This window comes from Rhipicephalus sanguineus, chromosome 1, assembly GCF_013339695.2.
Source record: "Rhipicephalus sanguineus isolate Rsan-2018 chromosome 1, BIME_Rsan_1.4, whole genome shotgun sequence".
Classification (NCBI taxonomy): Eukaryota; Metazoa; Arthropoda; class Arachnida; order Ixodida; family Ixodidae; genus Rhipicephalus; species Rhipicephalus sanguineus.
This window is the reverse complement of record NC_051176.1, coordinates 329,785,898-329,809,853: the sequence shown is the minus strand read 5'-3', so window position 1 is coordinate 329,809,853 and position 23,956 is coordinate 329,785,898. Positions and strand designations below refer to the sequence as shown.

Here is a 23,956-nt window from a genome sequence, read left to right as displayed (position 1 = left end):
TTAGGCATTGCACAGGAAGTACTGGCACCACAAAATTGCAAATGAGACATAAAAGCTATAATCAGGAATATATCTTGTCGGTCCATTGACGGAAATTGTACACTGCTTTACGAGGTGTCAGGTTCATTCCCTCTGGTCACACTGTGCAACACTGAGCTGACGCTGGCCTTAACGCTCCTCATATGGTTTGCCGCCCTCTCTGGCGGCGTTGATGCGACGACGCCGAGGGACGCAACCTCAGAGAACGCTGGCAAAAACGCCGTATATGTTTTGACCTTTAGTGACCAGCCTCGAGTTGGGCCAGTGTATGGTTGACGAGGTGACAGAATCCTGGTGATGGTGAATGCGACAGCTGTCGAGGTCTCCACTCGGATGCTGCGAGGTAGTTGGCAATGTCCTGTGGCTGTTCACCTCGCTTTGGATGTGGTGTGTTGGTGGCGAAGTCACGCAGGCCCATCTCGCAGTACCGGCAGCAGCCTTAGGTGTGGCCGGCTTCTCCGCAATGGTAGCAGAGCAGTCGGTGGTTGGGGGCACGCCAAACATCGGTCTTCCTCGGCGTGTAGTGCTGGCTGGCAAAAGGGCGATGGTGATGTGATGGCGATGGTGGTGCCTGGCAACGTCTTGATGTGGTTGTGAAGGTGGAGTGACAGCGGACTGCAGCAGCGTACCTCACAGCTTGCGGCTGTGACTGTGCTGGCTGAGGAACGCCCAGTGATTGCTGGATTTCCACGTGCACAGCTTCAGCAATCGACGTCACCTCAAGCTGCAGAAAAGGCGAGAGCTTCTGCAGCTCCTCTCGCACGATGACTCGGATGGTCTCATGCAGGTCGTCTGAGATGAGGGCTTGAAAAGCTGCGGTGTCTGTAATCAAGCGACGATTGTACTGTCATGTGCACATTTCTAGCGTCTTTCCGATCGTAGTTGCCTCCAAGAAGGATTCCTGGTCTGTCTTGGGTGGGTTCCTCATCAGTCCCGCGAAGAGCTTTTGCTCTACTCCTCACATAAGGAAACAAAGTTTTTTCTCCTCAGGCATGTCAGAATTGGTGTGGCGGAAGTGCCACATCATCTCCTTCGTAAAGATGGTAACGCTTTCGTTTGGGAGCTGTACCCGTGTTTTCAGTTAAGTGGCGGCCCTTTCCTTTCAAACAACACTCATACATGCTGCTAGGAAACTGGTCTGGAAGGTGTCCATATTGTCATAGTGGACTCCCTGTTCTCGAACCAGGTCCTGGCTCTGTCTTCCAATGCAAAGTACACAAAGCGCAACTTGAGTTTGAGCTTATTCAACCACGTGACAAGTACATGAAAATACACAGTACCGTATTTACTCGCATAATTTGCGTACTTTTTTTCGCGAATTTGGAGCTCCGAAAAGGGGGTGCGCAAATTACGCGGAGATTTCGCGAGCACATCTGAAATAACACACAATATATAGTCCTAACACGCACGATATAATACATTAAAGAAGAAAATAAATTATAGCGCAAACGAAGGGTTTTTAACAGAATTAGCACGTACTTTAACCAGCCAGATTCGGTCATGCACGGTCTAGTCAGAATCACTGGTTGAGAAGTCCAACTGAGAATCATCGCCGCGGCCGCTGTCACCGCCCTCCCAAAGCGCGTCGTCCTTGGTTCCGTCGAGTGCGTTGAGGCGCCTTCTTGAAGCTCTTCGCGACAATGCTGGGAATAACGAGGTGCCACGGCACGGCGATACCGGTGCGCCTAAGCTCTCGCACATATTTGAAAAGGTATACATTCTTCAACAGCAGGAAACTTTCCATGCTTCGGTCCTCGGAACGCTCTCCTTCCCGGTCTTGTATTAAAAAGCGAACTCTTTTGCGGCACGGTTCCCGTTTCCTTAGCCAAATTCTATAACAGTGAGCTTGAATTTTGCCGAATAGTTATTGTAGCCCAGCGCAAGAGAACAGTGAAAACGCAACTGGCTGATCGCGAAACCTAAACTTCCGAAATCAACGAAGGCTGCGTCGCAGCGTGGACGCAGAGGAGGAGGGTCAGCGAGGGGAAATGTTGGCGCGACTGGCCGACTGGCCCTCGCACGCCTCCGATGCAGAAAGTAGTCCGTGCCGTGTCGCGTGCATGCATTCTCACGGCGGGAGAACGCTCGAACAGTTCCGACAACCCGTGAACAGGTTTGGGTGTTCGGGTACGGTTGGTACGGTCTCGGCGGTTTCCGGAGAATAGAACGAAGTAATCGGAAGAAGGGACTTCGCACTCGCAGCCTGTCTTGTGTATGACTGCGCTCGCCTGCTTGGTGAGGGCCGCGGGTAGAGTGTACTGTACCGCGGGGGCGCGGCCGTCTAAAGTTTCCCCGTGCGCGCACGCTGGCGATCTGGCTCGAGCGGGGCGGGGAGCGCAAAATATGCGAGTAAATTTTAGAATAACAGAGAGCTGAGCTAGTTGGTAAGTATTCATTCTAAAAAGACGGGGCGTGCAAACAAGGACACAAGAAAGAAGTCAGGACACCACAAACGCCGACTGACAACTGAAGAGACGCACAACGGCTGAAAAGGAAAGAAGGCACGAAAACTTATCTGCGCATGCCCAAGCAATAGGCGAACCTATCAATCCGGCACGCGTGGCGGTCTACGTGGAAGATAACTGTTAAGGCATTTGATTTCATCTTTATGCAACTTAATCGACAGTTGGCTCACGCATGCGCTACCACTATTCTCGATATGCCATGCTTCAATCATGAGGCGTGTTTCTTCATTTCTATGACGGTACAACACTGCGCATTCATCGAATTTTGGCGTGCACTTGCAATCTCGACAATGTAAAGATAGATTAGAAGGTGAGCCTCCTGTTAGCGATCTCTTATGTTCCAATAATCTCTGGTTAATGCATCGGCCCGTTTGTCCTTTCAGCTGCGGTCGCTTCTACGTAGGAGAAACGGGCCGATGCATTAACCAGAGATTATTGGAACATAAGAGATTGCTAACAGGAGGCTCACCTTCTAATCTATCTTTACATTGTCGAGATTGCAAGTGCACGCCAAAATTCGATGAATGCGCAGTGTTGTACCGTCATAGAAATGAAGAAACGCGCCTGATGATTGAAGCATGGCATATCGAGAATAGTGGTAGCGCATGCGTGAGCCAACCGTCGATTAACTTGCATAAAGATGAAATCAAATGCCTTAACAGTTATCTTCAACGTAGACCGCCACGCGTGCCGGATTGATAGGTTCGCCTATTGCTTGGGCATGCGCAGATAAGTTTTCGTGCCTTCTTTCCTTTTCAGCCGTTCTGCGTCTCTTCAGTTGTTAGTCGGCGTTTGTGGTGTCCTGACTTCTTTCTTGTGTCCTTGTTTGCACGCCCTGTCTTTTTAGAATGCGAGTAAATATTTTTTTCTAGCAAAGCTGGCTAAATATTAGGGGTGCGCAAATTATGCGAGGGCGCAAATTATGCGGGTAAATACGGTATATGCGGCTCGGTACAAAGGGAAAAAAAGCTGCATTTCACAGCTTGACTGGCCCCTTCACCCAGAAAGAAATCAAAATTACAAAATGACAAAAATTACAAAAAATTATAGGCAGCGAAAAGCGACAATACAAAAAGAACACGCATGTGGCCCATGACAGCAAATAATGGAATAACAACTGTGAAATACATACAAGAATGTCCATAACAAAGCAATGTATGAACGAATGAAAGTAAGTAACCGTTACAGAAATCACCCAACATTCATGAACAACACAATCAGCACATCCAATTTAACATGTCAGTTTTGGACAATATATGCAGATTATCAACTGTTAATTTCCATTTGTTCATTGCACTTGGAAGACAGTAACGTAGTGTTTCGAAACCATAGCTTGTACAAGGACATGGTACATGCCAAGTCTCCGTATCGTTGTTGTTCACGTCCAAATTGTTGAAGGCCGCAATCCTCTCGTATCACTCGAGCCACATTCTGGATCCTTCCATGATGATCCCCGGCATATCAGTGGCTCCCTTGGCTTCTGCATCACGATCGCAGGCGGTGGCACAGTGGCTATCATCATTGCCACAGTCATGGTCATAGCCTTGGCATTTCAGGTCTTATCGGGTAGAGGCCTATACTCTGGTGGTATACCTTGTTGCAAGCGGCTAGCTCGCTGGTCTGAGTTGGCATTGTCTTCTCGACAGCGTGGGCTTGGATCCCGGCTGGAGGGGGGCATACGGTACATGGACTGGGAAGCACCTCCACCAGATGTTGTGGTCGTGATGGTGAAGAAGGAAGCAGTCAGGCTGCTAGAGACAAAACCCTTTATTGGGTGAACTTGTGCCCAGGAAATGGAAAGTCAAAGTACCAGCAACACACGCTGCCCACCGATAGTGCCAATCACAGTCGTCGGACGTTGGTAATCTGATCAACTGTAAGGTGCATCGGCATTTATACATGTGGCATTGAAGGTTCCAGCCTTATCGTTGGGGGCCACATTAGTTCCAGAATAAGCTGTACTGTTCACGTTGTGCACTCAAGTTTATCCGAACCAACACCCCCTCAATTTTTTTTCAATTCCAGTGCAAATGCTCGCTCCTCAATGGCAGCCGGTTGGTTCACCTTAGCCAACAGACTTAAAGGGACACTAAAGGCAAATATTAAGTCTACGTTGATTGTTGAAATAGCGGTCCAGAAACCTCGTAGTGCTGCTTTTGTGCCAAGGAAGTGCTTGTTTTGAAATAAAATCACGTTTTTAGTGGTCCGCATCGCGTTAGCGCGCTTCAAATCTCCCGCCTGAAAATACGACTCTCATACGTCACTGCTGCCGCGCCCAACGTTGCCCGCTTTTACTGCGCGGCCGCCGACACTAGTAGCAGCCGAGCGGAAGTAGCGGGACCCACAGTAGCAACAACGGCGCTGCGGCAAAGACTTGCTCGGATGGGCACATTCAAAGCCGTCACCAAGTTGCGGTTGGTCTCGTAATCCTCAGTACGAAAGTGCAGCGAGCACACACGCAGAGGTTTTGACTGTTTAGCACACTGGCGCAACGGCATGACACTAAGCCACTTCGAGCGTAAGGGTTCATTCCGCGGCACCCAGTGAAAAGACACACCGGTTTCCTTGCTGCAGCACTGGCGTTGTGCACCATTCGGGCATCCGGCAATATCACACGCATGCGGCATTTTGTCGAACTTTCTGTCAGAGCGACTTTCACGAGCGCGCAAAACACGCACGGCAGTACGCGATCCCGAAACTACCACTGAGACGGGCGAGGCACAGTTCGGCGAAAACGAAACCTTTGAACCACGCGCGCCGTTCCCCATGGCAACGCCACGGAGGTTTTCTTTTCCATGAATCAAGCGGAAACGAACAAACAGCATTTTATTACGTCTTTTGATGCTCGGAATGTTCTTTTTTTACTGCTGCTAGTTTGATTACTAGTGATTTATTGTAGGCCGACTTCCCTACGTCATCGGGATCACTTCGAAAATGTGCCACTCGTGGCGCTCATCATGTGATACATTTAGCTTAATTTCTCGGTAAGTAGGGCACTGCTGTTGATAATATTGCCGTCTTAGAAGTTGTCATACATTGGGCTTTCACTCTGACATAAATTGTTATTTGTCTTTAGTGTCCCTTTAACATGGGGCAACACCACCTCAAGGGTACAGCTGCTTGTCACATGTGCATCTGAGCGCGTTTCCATGGAGATGTGATAGACAGGTCGTCCCTCTCCTATATCATGAATCTGTCAGATTTTTTCCTGTGTACTCCTTCCTTTGTGGCTTAAAGCATTACCACCGCCCCCTCACAGTGCTCGTGTGGCACATATTGAAGTCAGCGCATGCAGCAGCATCGCAGTGATGCGTCCCCATTGGTAGCACGTCATCATCATCATCATCAGCCTGTCTACGCCCACTGCAGGGCAAAGGCCTCTCCCATGTTCCGCCAATCCACCCGGTCCTGTGCTTTCTGTTGCCACGTTATACCTGCAAACTTCTTAATCTCATCTACCCACCTAATTTTCTGTCTTCCCCTCACGCGTTTGCCCTCTCTTGGAATCCAGTCAGTTACCCTTAATGACCACCGGTTATCCTGCCGACGTGCTACGTGGCCGGCCCATATCCATTTCTTCCTCTTAATTTCAACTATGATATCCTTAACCCCCGTTTGTTCCCTGACCCACTCTGCTCTCTTCCTGTCTCTTAAGGTTACACCTATCATTTTCCTTTCCATCGCTCTCTGCGTCGTCCTCAATTTAAGTTGAACCCTCTTTGTAAGTCTCCAGGTTTCTGCTCCGTAGGTAAGTACCGGTAAGATGCAGCTGTTATATACCTTCCTCTTGAGAGATAGTGGTAGACTACTATTCATGATTTGATAATGCTTGCCGAATGAGCCCCATCCCATCCTTATTCTTCTAGTTATTTCACTCTCATGGTTCGGCTCCGCGGTTACTAGCTGTCCTAAGTAGACGTACTCCTTTACAACTTCCAGCGTCTCGCCACCTATCGCGAAGCGCTGTTCTCTGCCAAGATTGTTCCACATTACTTTAGTTTTATGCATATTAATTTTCAGACCTACTCTTCTACTTTCCGTATCCAGTTCAGTAATCATGAGCTGTAATTCGTCTCCCGCGTTACTCAGCAATGCAATGTCATCGGCGAAGCGCAGGTTACTAAGGTACTCTCCATTAACTCTTATCCCTAACTGTTCCCATTCTAGGCTTCTGAAAACCTCCTGTAAGCACGCGGTAAATAGCATTGGAGAGATCGTGTCTCCCTGCCGTACGCCCTTCTTTATTGGTATTCTGTTGCTTTCTTTATGAAGCACTATAGTGGCTGTGGATGCGCTGTAGATTTCTTCCAGTATGTTTATATATGCTTCATCGACGCCCTGATTCCGCAGTGTTTGCATGACGGCTGATATTTCTACTGAATCAAACGCCTTCTCGTAATCTATGAAGGCTATGTATAGGGGTTGGTTATATTCTGAGCATTTCTCTATTACCTGATTGATAGTATGAATGTGGTCAATTGTTGAGTAGCCTGTTCGAAATCCTGCCTGGTCCCTTGGTTGATTAAACTCTAATGTCGTATTAATTCTGTTAGCAATTACTTTTGTGAATAGCTTGTAGACAACGGACAGTAAGCTGATGGGCCTGTAATTTTTCAGGTCCTTGACGTCCCCTTTCTTATGGATCAAGATGATGTTGGCATTCTTCCAAGATTCTGGTATCCTCCCTGTCGAGAGACACTTCGTATACAGGGTGGCCAGTTTCTCTAACATAATCTCTCCACCGTCTTTCAACAAGTCTGATGTTACCTGATCCTCACCAGCGGCTTTGCCTCTTTGCATTCCCTTTAGGGCTTTCTTTACTTCTCCTGTTAATACTGGTGGGATGTCAGATTCCTCTGGGATATTACTGCTTCTTACGTTATCATCCTGACTGTCTCGGCTGCTGTACAGATCTCTGTAGAACTCTTCCGCTATCTCAACTATTCTATCCATATTGGTTGTGACCTTGCCATCCTTGTCCCTTAACGCATACATCTGATTTTTGCCTATGCACAGTTTTGTCTTCGTAGCTTTGAGGCTTCTTCCGTTCTTTAGAGCATGCTCAATTCTCTCCATATTATACTTTCTTATGTCGGCTACTTTACGCCTATTGATCAACTTCGAAAGCTCCGCCAGCTCTATTTTGTCTGTTGCCTTTGAGGCTTTCATAGCTTGACGTTTCTTAATGAGGTTTTTCGTCTCTTGGGATAGCTTACCAGTGTCCTGTCTAACGACTCTACCCCCGACTTCCACTGCACACTCCTTAATGATACTAGTCAGATTATCATTCATTGCGTCAATGCTAAGGTCGGTTTCCTCGGTTAAAGCCGCGTACCTATTCTGAAGTGAAACTCTGAATTCCTGTACTTTCCCTCGCAGAGCTAGTTCATTAATCGGCTTCTTGCGTATCAGTTTCTGCCGTTCCTTCCTCACGTCTAGTTGAATTCTAGATCTTACCATTCTATGGTCACTGCATCGGATCTTGTTAACTACTTCTACATCCTGTATAATGCCCGGGTGGTCGCACATTATGAAGTCTATTTCATTCTTAGTTTCGCCATTAGGACTCCTCCACGTCCACTTACGAGTAGTCCGTTTTCTGTAGATGGTAGCACGTATAGTGCCACAAACAGAGATGTGCCAACTCAAGACATTGCGTCTCTTAGAGAGCCAGCGTCACAGTCAAGACAGTGATCATGAGGGATGCAAGACTCCGCCCCACAGATAGAAACACAGCTGAACAAAATATTACCTACTCTAACTTCCATTATGAGGCACCACATAAAAATTACTCTCCCCCATGAGAGCAAAGCAGGCGCAGGAGAGCAGGAAAGGACGATAGGAGAGAGTGGTGAACTGTTGGATTGGGCGCATCTGACTGGATTTGAAAAAATAGGGGAAGCACTGTGAGGGGGCACTACAAGCAATCTGGGACACTACAAGCAAAACAAACTTATGTAGGTTGACAGTCCTTCAAAAGCAAGGTGTCCGACACATAGAAAATTTTGGATGGCTTGACCACTCAGCACCATTCTTCTCAAAAAAATGAGATATTAAAAGTTGATCAGCTATATAACCTCAGACTTGCTACATACATACACAGAGAAACCAAAAAAAAAAAAATAATAATTAATAAACCAACTTTTTCACACATGTACCTAACTACACACGAGCAATATAGTCTAAGATACAGCCACTTTGAACTTCCGCTTTGTAGAACCAAATATGGTACTAACCAACTTAAATACCTGATACCTACTTTTCTAAATCAACATCCGCCAGTTCTAAATAATGTGAATGAAGCCATGCCAACATCTGTGTTTAAGCGTGTTGCTAAATCATATTTGTTGTCCTATGTGCCTTCATAGTATGAGCAAGGCCTCAAGCACCATGTGGTTTACGACCTTTGTACCAAAAAGAAAAGAATTTTTTATTACATTATTTTATGTGTATCGTCAACTGTTGCTGATAGTACTATGTCATGTTTTCTCTCTCAGTGCTTCCGCTTTCTATTGTATAATTTCTTGATATGTTCAAAAGCCTGTTGAACAGTGCTTGGGTGGAAGGGCCATTGTCAGGCAGTTGATCTGCCTTTAGCCGTACCATCCCTTAACATGTAACATTTTGAAAATAAACAAATAAATAATAAATAAATAAATAAAGAACAAATTTTACAGTAATCGGGAATGTTCCTAGACACTGGCGCGGCGTGCGCAAGGCAGTGGCTACACATGTAATGGGTCGCTTACATAAAAATAGAAAAAGAAGCTCCCCTGGCAGTCCATATCATGGCTCCCATGATAAGGGGTCAACCAATAAGAAGCCACACACATAGGTAGATGTGATGAGCCAGCTGGTGTCTGTGGTGATGAGGAATAGCGTTCTCAAATACCTCGCGCACCCGGCATATTATTGTCTATCCACGCTCTATTCTGTGCTGCTTGTGAGGTAAAAGGAGTTGACACTGAGAAGCGGCGTTGCCTTCGCGGCATCTGTTGGAACATGTCGAGCCACGGCACATGCGTACGGACTGTATGCATGCACAGGAAACAAAGACAAATTGCTGTCGTGCTCACCTCCCACTCTTTCCAGCATGTAACAAATGTAAGAACACCACAACAGACAAGGATTGGCGAAGAACCCCATCAGTTCCGCTACTGCGAAAAGAGATTGTGTATCTCAGTCAGTTTTAAAATTTTGTACTGTCCTCAAGCACAGTCAACACATGACAAGAGATTTGTTATTTTATAGTCATCGACGCAGTTGATAATTGCACCTTTTTCTACGCATGCCTCCATTTCATATATATATATATATATATATATATATATATATATATATATATATATATATATATACACACGTACTTCGCTTCGCTATTAAATGTTGTTGAAAGTCAGCACTGTGTGTGTGTTCTTTGCCAGTCCTTGTCTGTTGCGTTGTTCTTACATTCATTATGTGCTACCAACATGCCTAGGTTTCCACCCTTCATTGCAGCACGTGTTGCGCGTACGACTTCATAGTCGCTGCAGATCGAAAGATTCTTAGTATAAATATTTCATGGCATTTTTCGCTTTACCATTTCGTGATTAGACACTCAGACCAGTAAGCTTTCCGTTGCACGTAAGTAAACAGGTACCATAAAATTGGTTGCCAGCCCTTTTAAAATCTTGTGCCATTAATGTAATGCATTACAGACTGCTCCAAAATAAAATTGCTTTGTGTTCCCTGTTTGTGTTGAAATAATTTCTGTGCTTGTGTTTTTCCTGCAGTTTGAAAGGGCCTGTTTCTCCTCAATTTCAGTGCTGCTACAAAGAGAGAGAGCGAGCCAGCAAAGTCCTTGTTCGGGGATGACGAGGAGGACATCTTTGTAAACACTGCGCTAACTGTGACCAGGGGCCAGCAAAGAAAGCCAGACCCCTTTTTAAACAACACAGCAGCTGCAAGGAAATGGCAAGTGACCAGTTATCGCTTTTGTGCTACTGTGCCATATCACTAAGTGCTGTCAATCACTTTTCTTAGGTGTAGTTATAAGTGCATTTCATAAATAGTGAAACAGTTCCAAAAGCGTGCCATGTAACTCTTTGCCATGAACAGTTGTAATCGATGCTCCCTTATCTTTTCTTGCTCTGCCATGGTTTCACACTGGTGCTTTGCCGGCTTCTTGTAGTTGGCAGCACACATCCCATGGGGGAACTAGGAGATTTGTTTGCAAGGAGGAATTGAAGCATGTGCACAAGAGGGGCCCACAGTAAAAAAAAAAAAAAGGCCATATTTCGTTTGAATTTAAAATAAGTGTGGCATGGAAGGGATTAACATACCTGCCAACTCTCCTGATTTACCCGGAAGACTCCCGATTTCTGACCTCTCTTCCCAGTTGTACAATTGCGGCCATAAATCTTTCGATAATGTGACCGGTATGATAGCGAGACCATGGCGGCACCCTATCGAGCCTGTGGTAACTATGCTGCACACAAGCACTTCTGGCGCTACCGCACTTTCTAAGTGTGGCCAAGCTCTGTGATCACCGGTGCTCACCGGTGCTCACCGGTGTTGTACTGCATCAGGTTGACTGACGGATAGTAGTGAAACCCAGATAGTGCATTTTGAAGCAATTTCAATTATCTAAGCACCAAGCGATGTCTGCCAAGGCTTCTAGCTTGCAAAGCAAGTGAAAGAGAAAGCTGGCACTGGTCAGCATGCCGGTGGATTTGGAACTGACGATATGAATCGGTAAGTACTGCGGCAGCGTGTTCAGTGCGAGGCAAGCGATCCATTCAGGTCTGTAGAGTTCGAAATAGCACAGGCTTAACTAAGCCGCGTGCCGCCTCATATCAACATGAGAAGAAACAAAATGAGCAGACGACCATTCATCGAGACGGGAAGTACTAAGAGGGACTACTTGGGTGTTTCCAAAGTGAGATAAACTTATATCTGTTGTTTATTGAACTCGAAACTACCACTATAAACTTTACCAAGGATGCGTTCGCGATCATGAAATCAGCCATTGGCAGTTTCAGTTTGCCGAGAGGAGAGCAAGCCATTTTCGGCTGTCCGTGAAATGAAAGTGCAAATTCCGTGCACCATGCAGTGCTATATTTGTCTCGCATGTTCACAAGAGCCTCAACTACTGATCTGCCGTGAATTCTGAGTATGTTCAAAAAGTGTTGCAGGGCCCCTTTGAAGTGATCATTTGAGATAAATACGAATTTTGTTTTATGTTCAAAAAGTGTTGCAGGGACCCTTTGAAGTGACCATTTGACATAAGGACACTTTTGTTGACCGATCACAGGCATCACCCAAAATAATTTTTTTTCTATCGAAGTTAACCTATCGACACACCCACATAAAAAAATGAGAGGTCATCAGGCAGAAAGCACCATGGCTTTTATATATAGAGTACATGGCCTTGAGCGGCCTCTGTAGCTGGAATTTGATCGCACGTCAGAATGGCCGACGTGGATACAGGCGTTCGACTACTATCGCTACACGTCGGGCTTGAACGAGCGCTCAGAGGAGACACAAGTGCGAGCCTTGCTCTACACCATGGGGTGACAAAGGCAAGATCTCTTTTCTACGTTCAACGTTTCAGCTGACGTTGCGAAGAAGTTCAACCCTGTCAAAAAGGCATTCGACAAGTACTTCACCAAAGATCGCAACTTGGTGTATCAAAGTGCAGCGCCGTGTTTGTGTCCTCTTGTCTTCGTACTGTTCTAGAGTGGTTTCTTCGTTCAAAAATTAGTAAGTACCAACCAGCCCAATTCAGGACGCTAACGAAGTGCTCGTTTCCACAAGAGGCAGCAGATGCTAGGAGAATCCATTGACCAGTTAGTGACAGGGCTGCATATTCTGGCACATAGAGTTTCCTACAAAACTTACTAGAGGGAACTCTGGCGCTAGTGTCTATGGGTACAGTGTACTAGAAAGGGCAGTGAAGCGGGCGGAGACACCGACCCATAGGGTGTATGCACGACAGGCATCGACAGCGACATGCACGCAAGTCTCGCTGTGCACTCTGGGTAATCCGCCATTTTGAAGCAATAACAAGCAGACCAAAGCAGGCAACGTTTGTGGACTGGTCGTCGATGTGTGGTCGCAGTCGGTCTCCGGGCGTGCGGTTTGGCATCTCTGTGCAAAAATGCAACATTGTTTTGCGGCAAAATGACGCATGATCGAACGGATTACGCAGCGACGCTGTGCGTCGCGCTACAGTGAGAAAGTTGCCCTGTGTGGTGTGGACCCCTTTGAGCTTCGGGAAAGCGACTGAGTAAGAGACGTCAACCTGTGGCCGCGAATCGACGCCGCAGACATAAGCGAGTTCCTTGTTTTGAGGACCAGCTTCCTTACCCGCCAGCAACTAAAGGCTTAGAAAGGATTAGAAGGCCACAATTTTGTGACCAGCGGTCGGATGGGAAGTTTCCTCAGACTCCGTGATTCTCAAAACAAAGGTACGTTAAAGTGTTTTATTCTTCTAGCGGAATACAATGTTATCTTGTTGCCCAGGTCGACCACTCGCAGAGCCTCAACAGGCCACCTGTGGATTCATGGGCCCTGTGCAAGTGCGACGGTGAAGTCGTTGCCGCGCACTGTACGTGCATGGCCGGGAACGGCGATGCGTGCTACCATGTCGCGGCACTGCTTTTTTTACGTAGAGTACGGCGCGCGCGTGCGGCAGGAGCGTTCGTGCACGGACAGCGCCAACTCGTGGCTGCCGACGCACATCAGGAAATTAGATGTGAGGCCTAGTATCGCTGAAATGGATTTCGCGTCGTCGACGATGAAAAAACGACGATTAGGTGCCGATGCCAGTGCAGCTCGTGAGCCGAAAAGCCCTTGCAAAGCCAGCAGCACCCACTGGAGACTGTGGCCCTGCGAAACAGAGTACACCAACGCTCTGGTCAAAGCAATGCCTGCATCCGCGGTGCCCAAAATAACACTTTTACAATGACAGGAACGGGCAGCGCTTTAAAATAGGTAACGTAGGTGCGAGACTTGCATACCTGATAAAAAGTGTCGGCAACACACTTTGTACTTTTGCGGATTATCGGCGACACCCTTCCTGTTGAGGCAGGCGATCCACTCGCGCTGCCGGCGTTACGACAGCTGCCTCGTCTTGCCGCATTCATGAACCCGCACCTTTGGAATCTTGAAAAAGCGAAAGTTGCTGAGGTTCTGACTGTTCTGCTTAGCCTTCTCTTCCTCGGCTTTGGTGTACGTACGGCTTTTGCAGCCTACAATGGCGCAGTAAACCATGACAGCTATCGACTGGTCATACACGCTGCTTTGATCGTCTGCTTGTTATTGCTTCAAAATGGCGGATTACCCAGAGTGCACAGCGAGACTTGCCTGCATGTCGCTGTCGATGCCGGTCGTGCATACACCCTATAGGGGCAGCTGACGCCGCCGCTGGCGAACGAAGCGGCGGCGCTGCAGTCGCTCAATCTTGAAGGCGGGTGCCTCGTATTGCCGGTTGCTTGGCTAGAACGCGCTTGTTTGGAAGTGATTCTCCCGCTTTTCTCTCAATGTGTGATGCTATAACGTGCGAACAGCTCCTAAAAAACAACACTTGAACCATTGCTTCGCTCCTGGATGCAGCACGGGGTACTGTTGAAGCAAACAAACGGCAAAGCTTTCGTTGTTTAAAGCGCCCGCAGACCCAGAGCGAAGAAGCGTTTGGGAACGTTATTTGCTATTGAACGTTATTCAGTTGACGCAAACTTCAGTGAGAGTGTTATGGATGTGTTGCGCATGATTCATCATGCTTCCCGATTGCAGGTAGGCTGCGAAATTCACGCTAAGAACCTAACAGCACGCATTGTTGGGTTTTACGTCACTATGCGACTGCACTTTTTTGTGAAAGGCGAGAATAAATCAATCTGCTGAGGAAGCGTAATTCTGTCAAGCACCTCAAACTAAGCAGGCTAAACTAGGTGCATGGCAACTCTCTCAACATGCATTGCATTTTTGCCTTCCTCACCTGCTGTTATTTATTTTCTGAGCTTTACGCTGCCAGCTGTGAGGATTTGCTGAATCAAAGCAAGCGGCTTCCCCTTTGTACAGTAATTGTTGTTTTTCTACCCATTACTAGGGTAATGCTCTCATTGAATTAGTGTGAAAAACAACGTCATATATATCAATGCTGCTACCTCATGTGTGTGTTCCAGGGGCGTAACCAGGGGGGGGGGTTGGGGGGGTTCAACCCCCCTCTCCCCGAAATTTTTCAGTTTTGCTGGCGTATATATACACGCTCACATACAAACGCACGCACGAACATACATAAAGGATGGTTGAACACCTCTCCCCCCCCCCCCCCTCGCAGAAAAAAATTTCTGGCTACGCCCTTGGTGTGTTCTCATATTCTGTGATGCATTGTAACATATTAAATCACAGCTTACAGAGACCATGACCTTGTGTCCATTTTGTGAAATGCTGTAGCTCGTTTAACTGCTCGCCGACGCGTGCAAGGTCATGCACTATAAATAGAATCGGCTGCTTTTTCTGCATCAGTGCATGCTGTGCTAGCCCTCTTTTTCAGCTTGCTTGCCTTGCGTTTGGGGCACGATTTCTATAGGTGAATTTCAGTGTCCTTTTCAATTGTTGCTGTGGGCGTATATGACTGTTCAAATTCGGGCACGAAAGGTTTATTATATCTGTTTCAGCAACGAGTCCAGCTGATTCTGCATGACGTTGTTCATCTGCGCGATCATTTTTCTTTTCATTTTTTTTTTCTCAGGCCCCGCATATTATGCTGTTCACAGGGGTTGCAAAGAGAGAGAACGAGCGCACCATGTAACTGTTTAGTTTAAACTTACTGTCATAGCTGCGGCGAGCTACGTTCAATTAACCTCTCACACGGCTTACCCTATTGCGATTACCCAAGATCCGAATGTACTCGCTCTCTGTCAGAGATTCGTCTGCGCTTTCAAGTTCTGTAAGCTAAACAAACTCGATCCTGATTGCTGAAACGGTTGAAAATGGGACTCAACTGCGATGGAAAGTCTCCGTGATTTCAAGAGCGTGGCTCTATTGAAGCGGCGAGTACTTTCCCAAAATGCGTTTGCATCTGTGGGAAAACCAGCCTGTCTTGTAGTTTCTGGTTCTTAGCAGATAATACAGACTAAATAAGCAAAGTGATTACGCGCAAACATCTGAACCGCAGACACAGCGCGCGCCAAGCACATGCGAGCGTCGCAGTGGATGCTACGTTTCGCGTGTTCCTCTTCAAGATTGGTCGACGGCAGCGCCACCTCTGCTGGCGACGCCGCCGGAGTCACGCGGAGGCTGCCGCCCGCTTCACTGCCCTTTCTAGTACACTGTACTATGGGAGCTGCAATGCATCGCGCTAGGGTGGCCACCCTAATCGCGCTTCAGCCAGCATGGGAATCATGGGTAGTACACGGATTTGTCTAAACTTCGTTCTTTCGGCTCCGTTTGGCTCCGCGTCGGCTGCATCCGCTTTGTCGCAAAACGAAGTTCAGCAAAAATCAGCAGTTTCACTTCACCACTTTACCTTCTTTAGGCTCACCGATTCAAATTTGGTCACGAAGTTCACAACGATCCATTCTTTTATCCGAAAGAAAACCAAAACATAGCAATAAACAAAGCCACAAGTGCGTTCGAAGCCCACAAGCACGAAGACTAGGCAAATCCGTGTACTACCCATCATTCCCATGGTGGCTGAACGATCGCAGCGCCAGAGTTCCCTCTAGGTCATTTTAGGAAACTCTATGTTCTGGCCACGGCCACCTGGATCGGGGCGCGCGGCGGTGGCGCGCCCCGATCCAGGTGGCCGTGTTCTGGCAGACTGGTGTGACATTAGTGACTGCAAGGAATGCCTCATGACGGACCGTTTCGTCAGTTGGTCTTCCAGACTGACAACGAAGCGGTCCCTCCGAGTGCTCTTCGAATCTGTTCAAATGGACGACAAGCCAACTCTTTTAACGGTTCTATATTCAATTTCATACACCAGGTGCAACGCTATTGAATCTAGCGAGACCACTTGCTGTTCGCACCATGAAATAGTTCAATGATTTCACCACCCGTAATGTGATTTTTCTTTTTCGTTTTTAGACTGAGTAATAAATGAAGATGCTTGTGCCTCAGAAATAAACAAACTCCATTATTGATACGGTTGTCAATAGGTTGTTCTGGATGACTTAGCACATATTTGTTTGCGATAATGACCTCCGCAATTAGTTCCAACAGTGCGCAGCCGGAGCCAGTTGCAGAGGCCATTTTTATAATGATGAAATCCAGCGCAAGATGCGCTGACTTACACATTTTGCTGACCGAACATCTTGCATATCTTCCACAGCATCGCAACTGATGCATGAAATGGAATATAGCAAAAGCCTGTCTGAAAGAATTGGTGCAGATGCAACAAGAGGACCTTCACAGTTTGAAACACGTCGCTGACGCTTCCTTGACCCAGAAGTGCGGCAAGGTGGGTGTCAGCGCCGTGACACATCAGAGGAAACAGCAGAGGAAATTTCTCGGAGTTCAGCATGTCGGGAGGAACACTGCCACATCTCCTGGTGCAACATCCGTGAGAGGACTGCCTGCCCAGCAAGGGCACGGAAGTGCCACAACTGTGGTATCAATGTTAAGGGGAGATGAGGGTCGAAAAACGCGACTTTTTTCAAAAATTATCGATTTTTCATTTTCACCTGTTTTGTCAAGATTAGTATCTCTACTGTTCCGAAAGTAAAAATCAAAGTCAAGACTCAACTGGAGATGTGTTAAAATTGTGTCTAAAGAGCACAAGGTGGCGTTAATCTTGACCGAAAGTGTGACGACTTTAGCGCCTCGCTGCCGGTAACACACGGCCGCTCGCCACTGGGGATCACATGAGGAGATCTCCAAATAACCACGGCTTCCCGCGCTGCAGAAGCCCAAGAAATAATAAAGAAGGCATGATTTTGCCGCGCTTTTCGGGCGCTGCAACTGGCTTGTAAATCACGTGGTATGGATCGGGGACCGCCATTGGCCGCTGTGCGCCTTGCGTGTTGCGAAGCCTGCTTGCAGGGCCGGTGTTTCATCGAGCTACGCAGCTGAACAACATTTCTCTCGCGTATATTTATTTTCATCATAGACGAAGAGAACCGTAGCAAGTGCAGTCACTGGCCAGTGATGTATCGCTCGGTGAACAAATTTCGAGGACGCTGGCGCAAATCGAAGCCAAACACTCGCCGAACGGCAAGTGCGTCTGCTGCCGCAAGGCCTAGCAACGGCGACGCCGATGCTTCAAGCGAGTTTGCCACGGCGTTTGAGTATGTCAGTGCCTCTCAAAGAGAACATCGTACTCTTTGACGCCGAAGAAAGATCACGGTAGAAAGAGCCTTCCTTGATTACTGACAGAACAGCATTGAACATTCTCGTGATTGTTGCAGTGTGTCCAACGTGTCACCCTTCGAGAATACGCGTCCGGGAACCAGCTCACAAACACAAAGGCGTCATTTCTGGAACTACAATGCGAGAACAGCAAGTGCCCCGAAAGTATTCTTTCGATTACGTATACGTTATTGTGGCGAGTTGCTTCGAGCGAGGAGGCCAGCGGAGAGGCGGCGAGTGACGGACCGGTCACAAGCAGAACCTACGGCAGCGAGAGCTCGCGCAATAGCTACTCTGTTCGAAAGAGCTGTGTAGGAGAAACTTGTGGTGCTGGCTCATTTTGGTCGCAGTGGCTACTAGAAGAACAATTTACCTCTTTTGTGTGCAAATTTGATCGGATTTCGTTACCTCTTTCATAAATAAACATCCAATTTTAACTTTAAACTTTGTTTTTCTCAAAACACACTTTTCGGCAACTTTTTCGGCGTGCCCCTCTTGTTTTTGGTACTTCTGGTGCTCGGATCTGCATGAATATTGAAAGGGTTTGCAGCGCAAGCACGGTAGTGCGCGTGTCGTCCCTCTGCACTACCGTGCTTGTGCTGCAAACCTTTTCAATATGCATAAATAGCCGTTCTTCTTCATCTGCATGAAATTTGGCTAAAATTTTCTCTAAGGTGTGAGGAGTGCAGTTATCTCCTCCCAATCTCAATATTATTTATGCATATTAGAAAATTCGCAAGTAAACATTTACCGGTGTCTGGGTAATAATGGATTTCCCATGTTTGAATTTTTCACTTCTAGCAAATATTTTCTATGCACTTTCTGGATAGTTTTCGGCACTCTACAGTTCAATTAGAGTAATATGAGCCATCAATTGTCAAAATATGTAGAAGTTTAAGGATCGAAATAGGGGGGCTACAAGGCCTATGTTTTACACATTTGTCATGGTGCAGAACAAAAAGTATGCAACTTACAAGAAAACTAGTAATTATATATTTGAAATCTGGTACATCTGGTCGAGGTGCTGCTTCTTCCATGATCCAGACGCCCCCGCGAAGCGCTGACCCAAGCCCAACCCGCAAATAAGACGACGGCAAAGAAAACCCGGATCGTCGAACAAGCCGCAGGCAGAAGGGACTGCAGCCAGAGTACGGGCTCCTTCCCGAAAAAACCAGGCAGCCCCAGGCCCCAACATCGACCACAGCGGCGATGACCGACCCTGTGCAGCCTGCGCCGATACTTCTCCGGCAGCCCAAGGATCCGCCAACCTTCCGCGGGTCGTCATTCGAAGACCCGGAAACCTGGCTCGAGACTTTCGAAAGGGTCTCAACATCCAACAACTGGGACTCCAAGGACAAGCTGTGCCACGTTTACTTTTACCTTGAAGACACAGCAAACACCTGGTTCGAGAATCGGGAGTCCACTCTTCGAACTTGGGACGCCTTTCGCAGCGCTTTCCTGGAGACGTTTGCAAGAGTCGTCCGAAAGGAAAGGGCCGTAGCCTTGCTGGAGACACGGGTCCAACTTCCAAATGAAAGCATTGCCATCTTTGCAGAGGAAATGACCCGCTGTTCCGCCACGCTAAGCCAGCCATGCCTGAGGACAAGAAAGTTTGCTTGCTCATGTGAGGGGTAAAGCAAGAGCTCTTCGCTGGGCTGATGCGGAACCCCCCTCGACAGTCCAAGAATTCGTCTCAGAGGCGACGACAATTGAGAAGACATTGGAAATGCGCAACCGCCAGTATAATCGTCGATCGATTCAAGACAGCCCAGCTGTTCACGCCGTCCGCTCCGACGACCTGCACGAAACGATCCGAGCGATCGTGCGGGAAGAACTGCGCAAGCTGTTACCCTCACCACAGCCTGAAGTTGCCTCGATCGCTGACATCGTCCGAGAGGAAATCCAGCAGTCTCTAGGCACCCCCGAGACAGCGCAGCCGCAGCTGCAAGCAATGAGCTATGCTGCTGCAGCCCGACGCAACGCCCCCATCCTCGACCACGTCAAGACGCCGCGCCGCCCCAGCAGTTCCGCCGCAAGGCACCACCGCCGCCACCACCGACGTCATACCGCCCGCCAACCGGCCGGCGATACACACCGAGGGAGACCGACGTTTGGCGCGCCCCTGACAGCCGCCTGCTCTGCTACCACTGCGGGGAGGCCGGCCACATGTACCGCCGATGCCAGTACCAAGAGATGGGGCTACGCGGATACGAATATTTTCAGTTGTCGTTTTTTTGCGTCAAATGAAAGGTCAAGCCCTCAAGAGCCTAGAAAAGGTAGTGCTAAGCGCGAGTGCGCCCTGAAAAAGTAATTACAGTATGTTTTTAAAAGCTAGTTTCGGTTCCTACTGTACCCTGACGTCACAACACGGTATGGGCTTCTCGTCACGTCCTTGCACAATATATAGTGACGTTTCCACGCACAAGCGGCCACTTTGGAAGTTTTGATGACGTACAAGCAGCCATCTTGGAAGTTTGGGTACCTAACGTCATCACAACAAGCCAGACTGCTGCGTGAAGTCACCAGAACTTGTACTGTAGCCTGACGTCAAGCTAATGTCGATGTCAGTAGGTGCGCCATGGAAAAATTGACTTTAATATCAAATTAAAATATCTTATCAGCATTTGCTGAGCTTCACACTTGCTCAGAACCGTCTCTGCATACAGGAGATATGTATGGCAGAGTAAACTCGCCTTCGAAAAAAGGTGTCAGTACCCCTTTAACACGCCGCGCCCGCAGCCAGGCAAACGGCCTCGCGACATCGACGACTAACTCACCGGAACACAGTGGCAAGAACGACGACCTTCCCGCTTGCTGTCGCCCAGCTGCTACATGTCACCGCTCCGCCGGCAGTACACTGGCCCAAACCGGGGCCGGTCGCCTAGCCCGTATCCGGGAAACTAAGGGCAGCAACTGATGGAGGTGCGGTTCCTGTACGACGAACTACCGAATATCCTCTGCCGCCGACGACAACGCCGCAATGAACTCTATAGAGCATGCCGCAAGCCGAACGAAGCCCTGACGTCGAAACTTCACGGCCCGAAGAAGACCTGACGACGCAACGTCGAAGCAGCCGTGACCCGGCGCCGCGACCCAACCGCAATGCAAGACGACGAACTAGCGACATCGACGTTCTCATTGAAGACCACAACGTCACCGCTCTCGTGGACACTGGAGCCGACTATTGCGTCATCAGTGGGCCTTTCGCCACGAAGTTGAAGAAAGTTAGGACCGCTTGGGAAGGCCCCGAAATCCGTACAGCTGGAGGCCATCTAATAACGCCGTCTGGAGTCTGCACAGCAAGAGTCACAATCAATAATCGCACGTATCCTGCGAGTTTTGTAATCTTGCAACACTGCTATTTACCCACATGAAAATGGGATGTGAATTCCCAGCTGGAAATCGGGTTTCCAGCCTGGTTTTCAGCTGGAAACGGCTCTTCAGGCTGGGAATTTTCCATTCCCAGCTGGAAATGGTATTTCCAGCAGGGAATGAAACCCATTCCAGGCTGGAAATGGTATTTCCAGCATGGATATGGAAATAATTCCCGACTGGAAAGCCATTTCCAGCTTGAAGTTTCCAGTTCCAGTTGGGAAGTTATATTTCAAGCGGGAAATTCTTCCAGCTTCAGTTGGGAAATAATTTGCTCAGCATGAAATTTTCCTGTTTGAGCGAGGAAGTGGTATAGTTGACAAAAGGAATTCCAGCTGCCCAAAGATTGATCTTCATACAAGTGACAGCAGATTAAATGTTTAATGCAGACCGTGCATTTAGACATGACTTAGAACAGTGGTTCTCAAATGGGGGTCCTCGAGGTCATTATGGGGGTCTGCAAAACCCAAGTTTGCAAAAAAAAAAAAAGTTTTTTGAGGGCACACCATGTCCCGTGGCAGCAGCCCCTTCTGGTTTTTGGTATGTTTCACCGCATAACACGTTTGCATTGCGACGTAGCTGACTTATGTGTCTTCCTCGTAAGGTGGCTGTAAAGTTTCTGTTGCAGTTTTCTGCGACATATGCGAGCATGATTTTTCCAGGCTTGCATGTTTGAAAAGCAAACATCGCGATGAAGAGGTTGAATGTGGCTGCAGGCTAAACTTAATGAAACATTCTTTGCCACGTAGAAATAAAAGGCACCTATTTCACACGCTGCATATTGCGTATAACCCCCCCCCCCCCTCTCCCACTGACTCATTTTGCAACCGTGATCTTCTGCGCCCCGTACGGCTGGGTTGCAAAATAATTAAAAAATAAACTTTTATTTGACCTTTCCATTAGTCGTGCGCCCAGTCGACACCAACGTTGTTCTATAAACGTTGGTCGACACTGCATTACAACCAGGTGCTCGTTCAGTTGCTCATTGAGCCGTTGCGCCAATAGCTAGTGTTTGAACAATACTAGTTACTTCCTTGTGAAAAGGAGTCTTATTTTCAACATTCGCCATGGACTGTCACGATCGAATAGCAGTGAACTTTGCTAACTTGCTCTGTCCGACGCCGCGGCCATGAAAAACGCCGCACTGCCGCGATGTTTGTTGGCATCTCAGTAGCTCTATTCTCGTATCATTTCTCGGTGACTTATGACGTTAATGCTAAATAATAACCTACTCTGTATTATAAATACGGCATACAAAAATTGTATTCCTTTTTTAAGGTTAATACCATTAAAGACAGCGGTCCAATAGACCGCATAAATTATTATGTCGCCGCAGTCAGCCACAGTTTCGAACAGCACATATGGCGGCCAGTCGTGGTGATATCTGTACATGTGTGTGCTCGGTGTTCGCTAGTCTAGGGTGTTTCCTTGATGAATATCTGTGTGACAGTTACATGGAATAGTTATTTTTGGTCAGGTTTATCTCTGGAAAGTGTTACGAGTGATGACCAGCATGTTCGAGCTGTTTTTATTGCCGTACTGTGTGCGATGTCTTGGATACACCAGCGTTAATCAAGGGACAGCGATTTTCTCAGCTCTGATTGTTCCATTTGGAGGTAAGTTGCACTTATATATTTCAAGTGTAAGCGAACATTTGTCCCGAATGTTTGTGGGCTTCGTTATCACGGTGTCATGTTACCTGGATGTGTGTAACGTTTAAAAATGCGCGAAGTACACTACAGGCCGGTTTGCGTAAGCAGCCTTTGTCTCCAATAGCCCTGTGCCGTGCAATGCTTGTACCTAATGGTGCGCATGCGTCTATGCAACAAACGCCAATAATTACATATGTTCGAATGAATTCATTGGACGTCTATTCGGAGTAGTTGAAGGTCGATATAAATAATCGTTACGTAGCACCTACAGTATAAACCGCAGTGCTCATCAGATCTTGTTCACCTTTGCTTTTTACACTGCATTGATTGTGTGTTGTAGTACTGTTTTTGAAAGCGGTATTGATGCTGTTCATGTGATTTGGTAAAACTATACTTTTGCTAGGATTGCGTTTTATGGGTCATTGTGGTTTTGATGTTCCTTCACTATGTATAAATATTGTTTTCAGGTGGTGTACAAGGACTCATTCCACATCTCGAGATATGTTCCAACACTTGCTACAAGCGTTTAAATAAATGCTGTTAAATTTCACCACCATGTTCTTTGACTGTGTGCAGTTCACTGGACGAACAGGTCCTGTAGGAACCATGCTAAGACGCATGCGATAGCAGCGAGGTGAAATCTAGAAATTCTTCCATTTCCAGCTGGGAATGAAGAATTGCAACTGGAAATTTTGCCATTTCCTGCTGGGAAATATTTGCTGGAAATATTTCCATTACCAACTGGAAATATTTCCATTCCCAGCTGGGTTATGGAACCTGGAAATTTTTCCAGCTAGATTATTTTCCAGCTGCAGCCTTTCCGCTTTCCACCTAGATTATGGAACTGGAAATGTAATCCAGCTGGATTTTTTACCAGCTCTTTTCCCAGCTAGAAAAAGGTCCAGCTGGGCAAAATTTCCGGTTCCATAATCCAGCTGGAAGTAAAAACTTTTTCACGTGGGTAGGGATGTCATACTTGGCATGGATTTCTTAAACCATCACGGCGCCGTCATCGACTTAAGAACCAAGTCGATAACCCTATCGTCGGACAAAACGACACCGCCGGATACGAATCAATGTCACCATGCCCTGATCGTG

At 47.5% G+C, this 23,956-nt stretch overlaps 1 protein-coding gene across 1 annotated transcript in view; it reads left to right on the top strand.

Moving 5' to 3' along the window:
* LOC119379533 (WASH complex subunit 2) overlaps window positions 1-23,956 on the top strand; it is a gene marked incomplete at its 5' end in the record, with an annotated part of 624,148 nt that overhangs the window by 281,345 nt on the left and 318,847 nt on the right. The window contains 1 exon segment of the mRNA XM_037648828.2: window positions 10,308-10,457. Within this exon segment, the coding sequence (XP_037504756.1) occupies window positions 10,308-10,457 (150 nt within the window).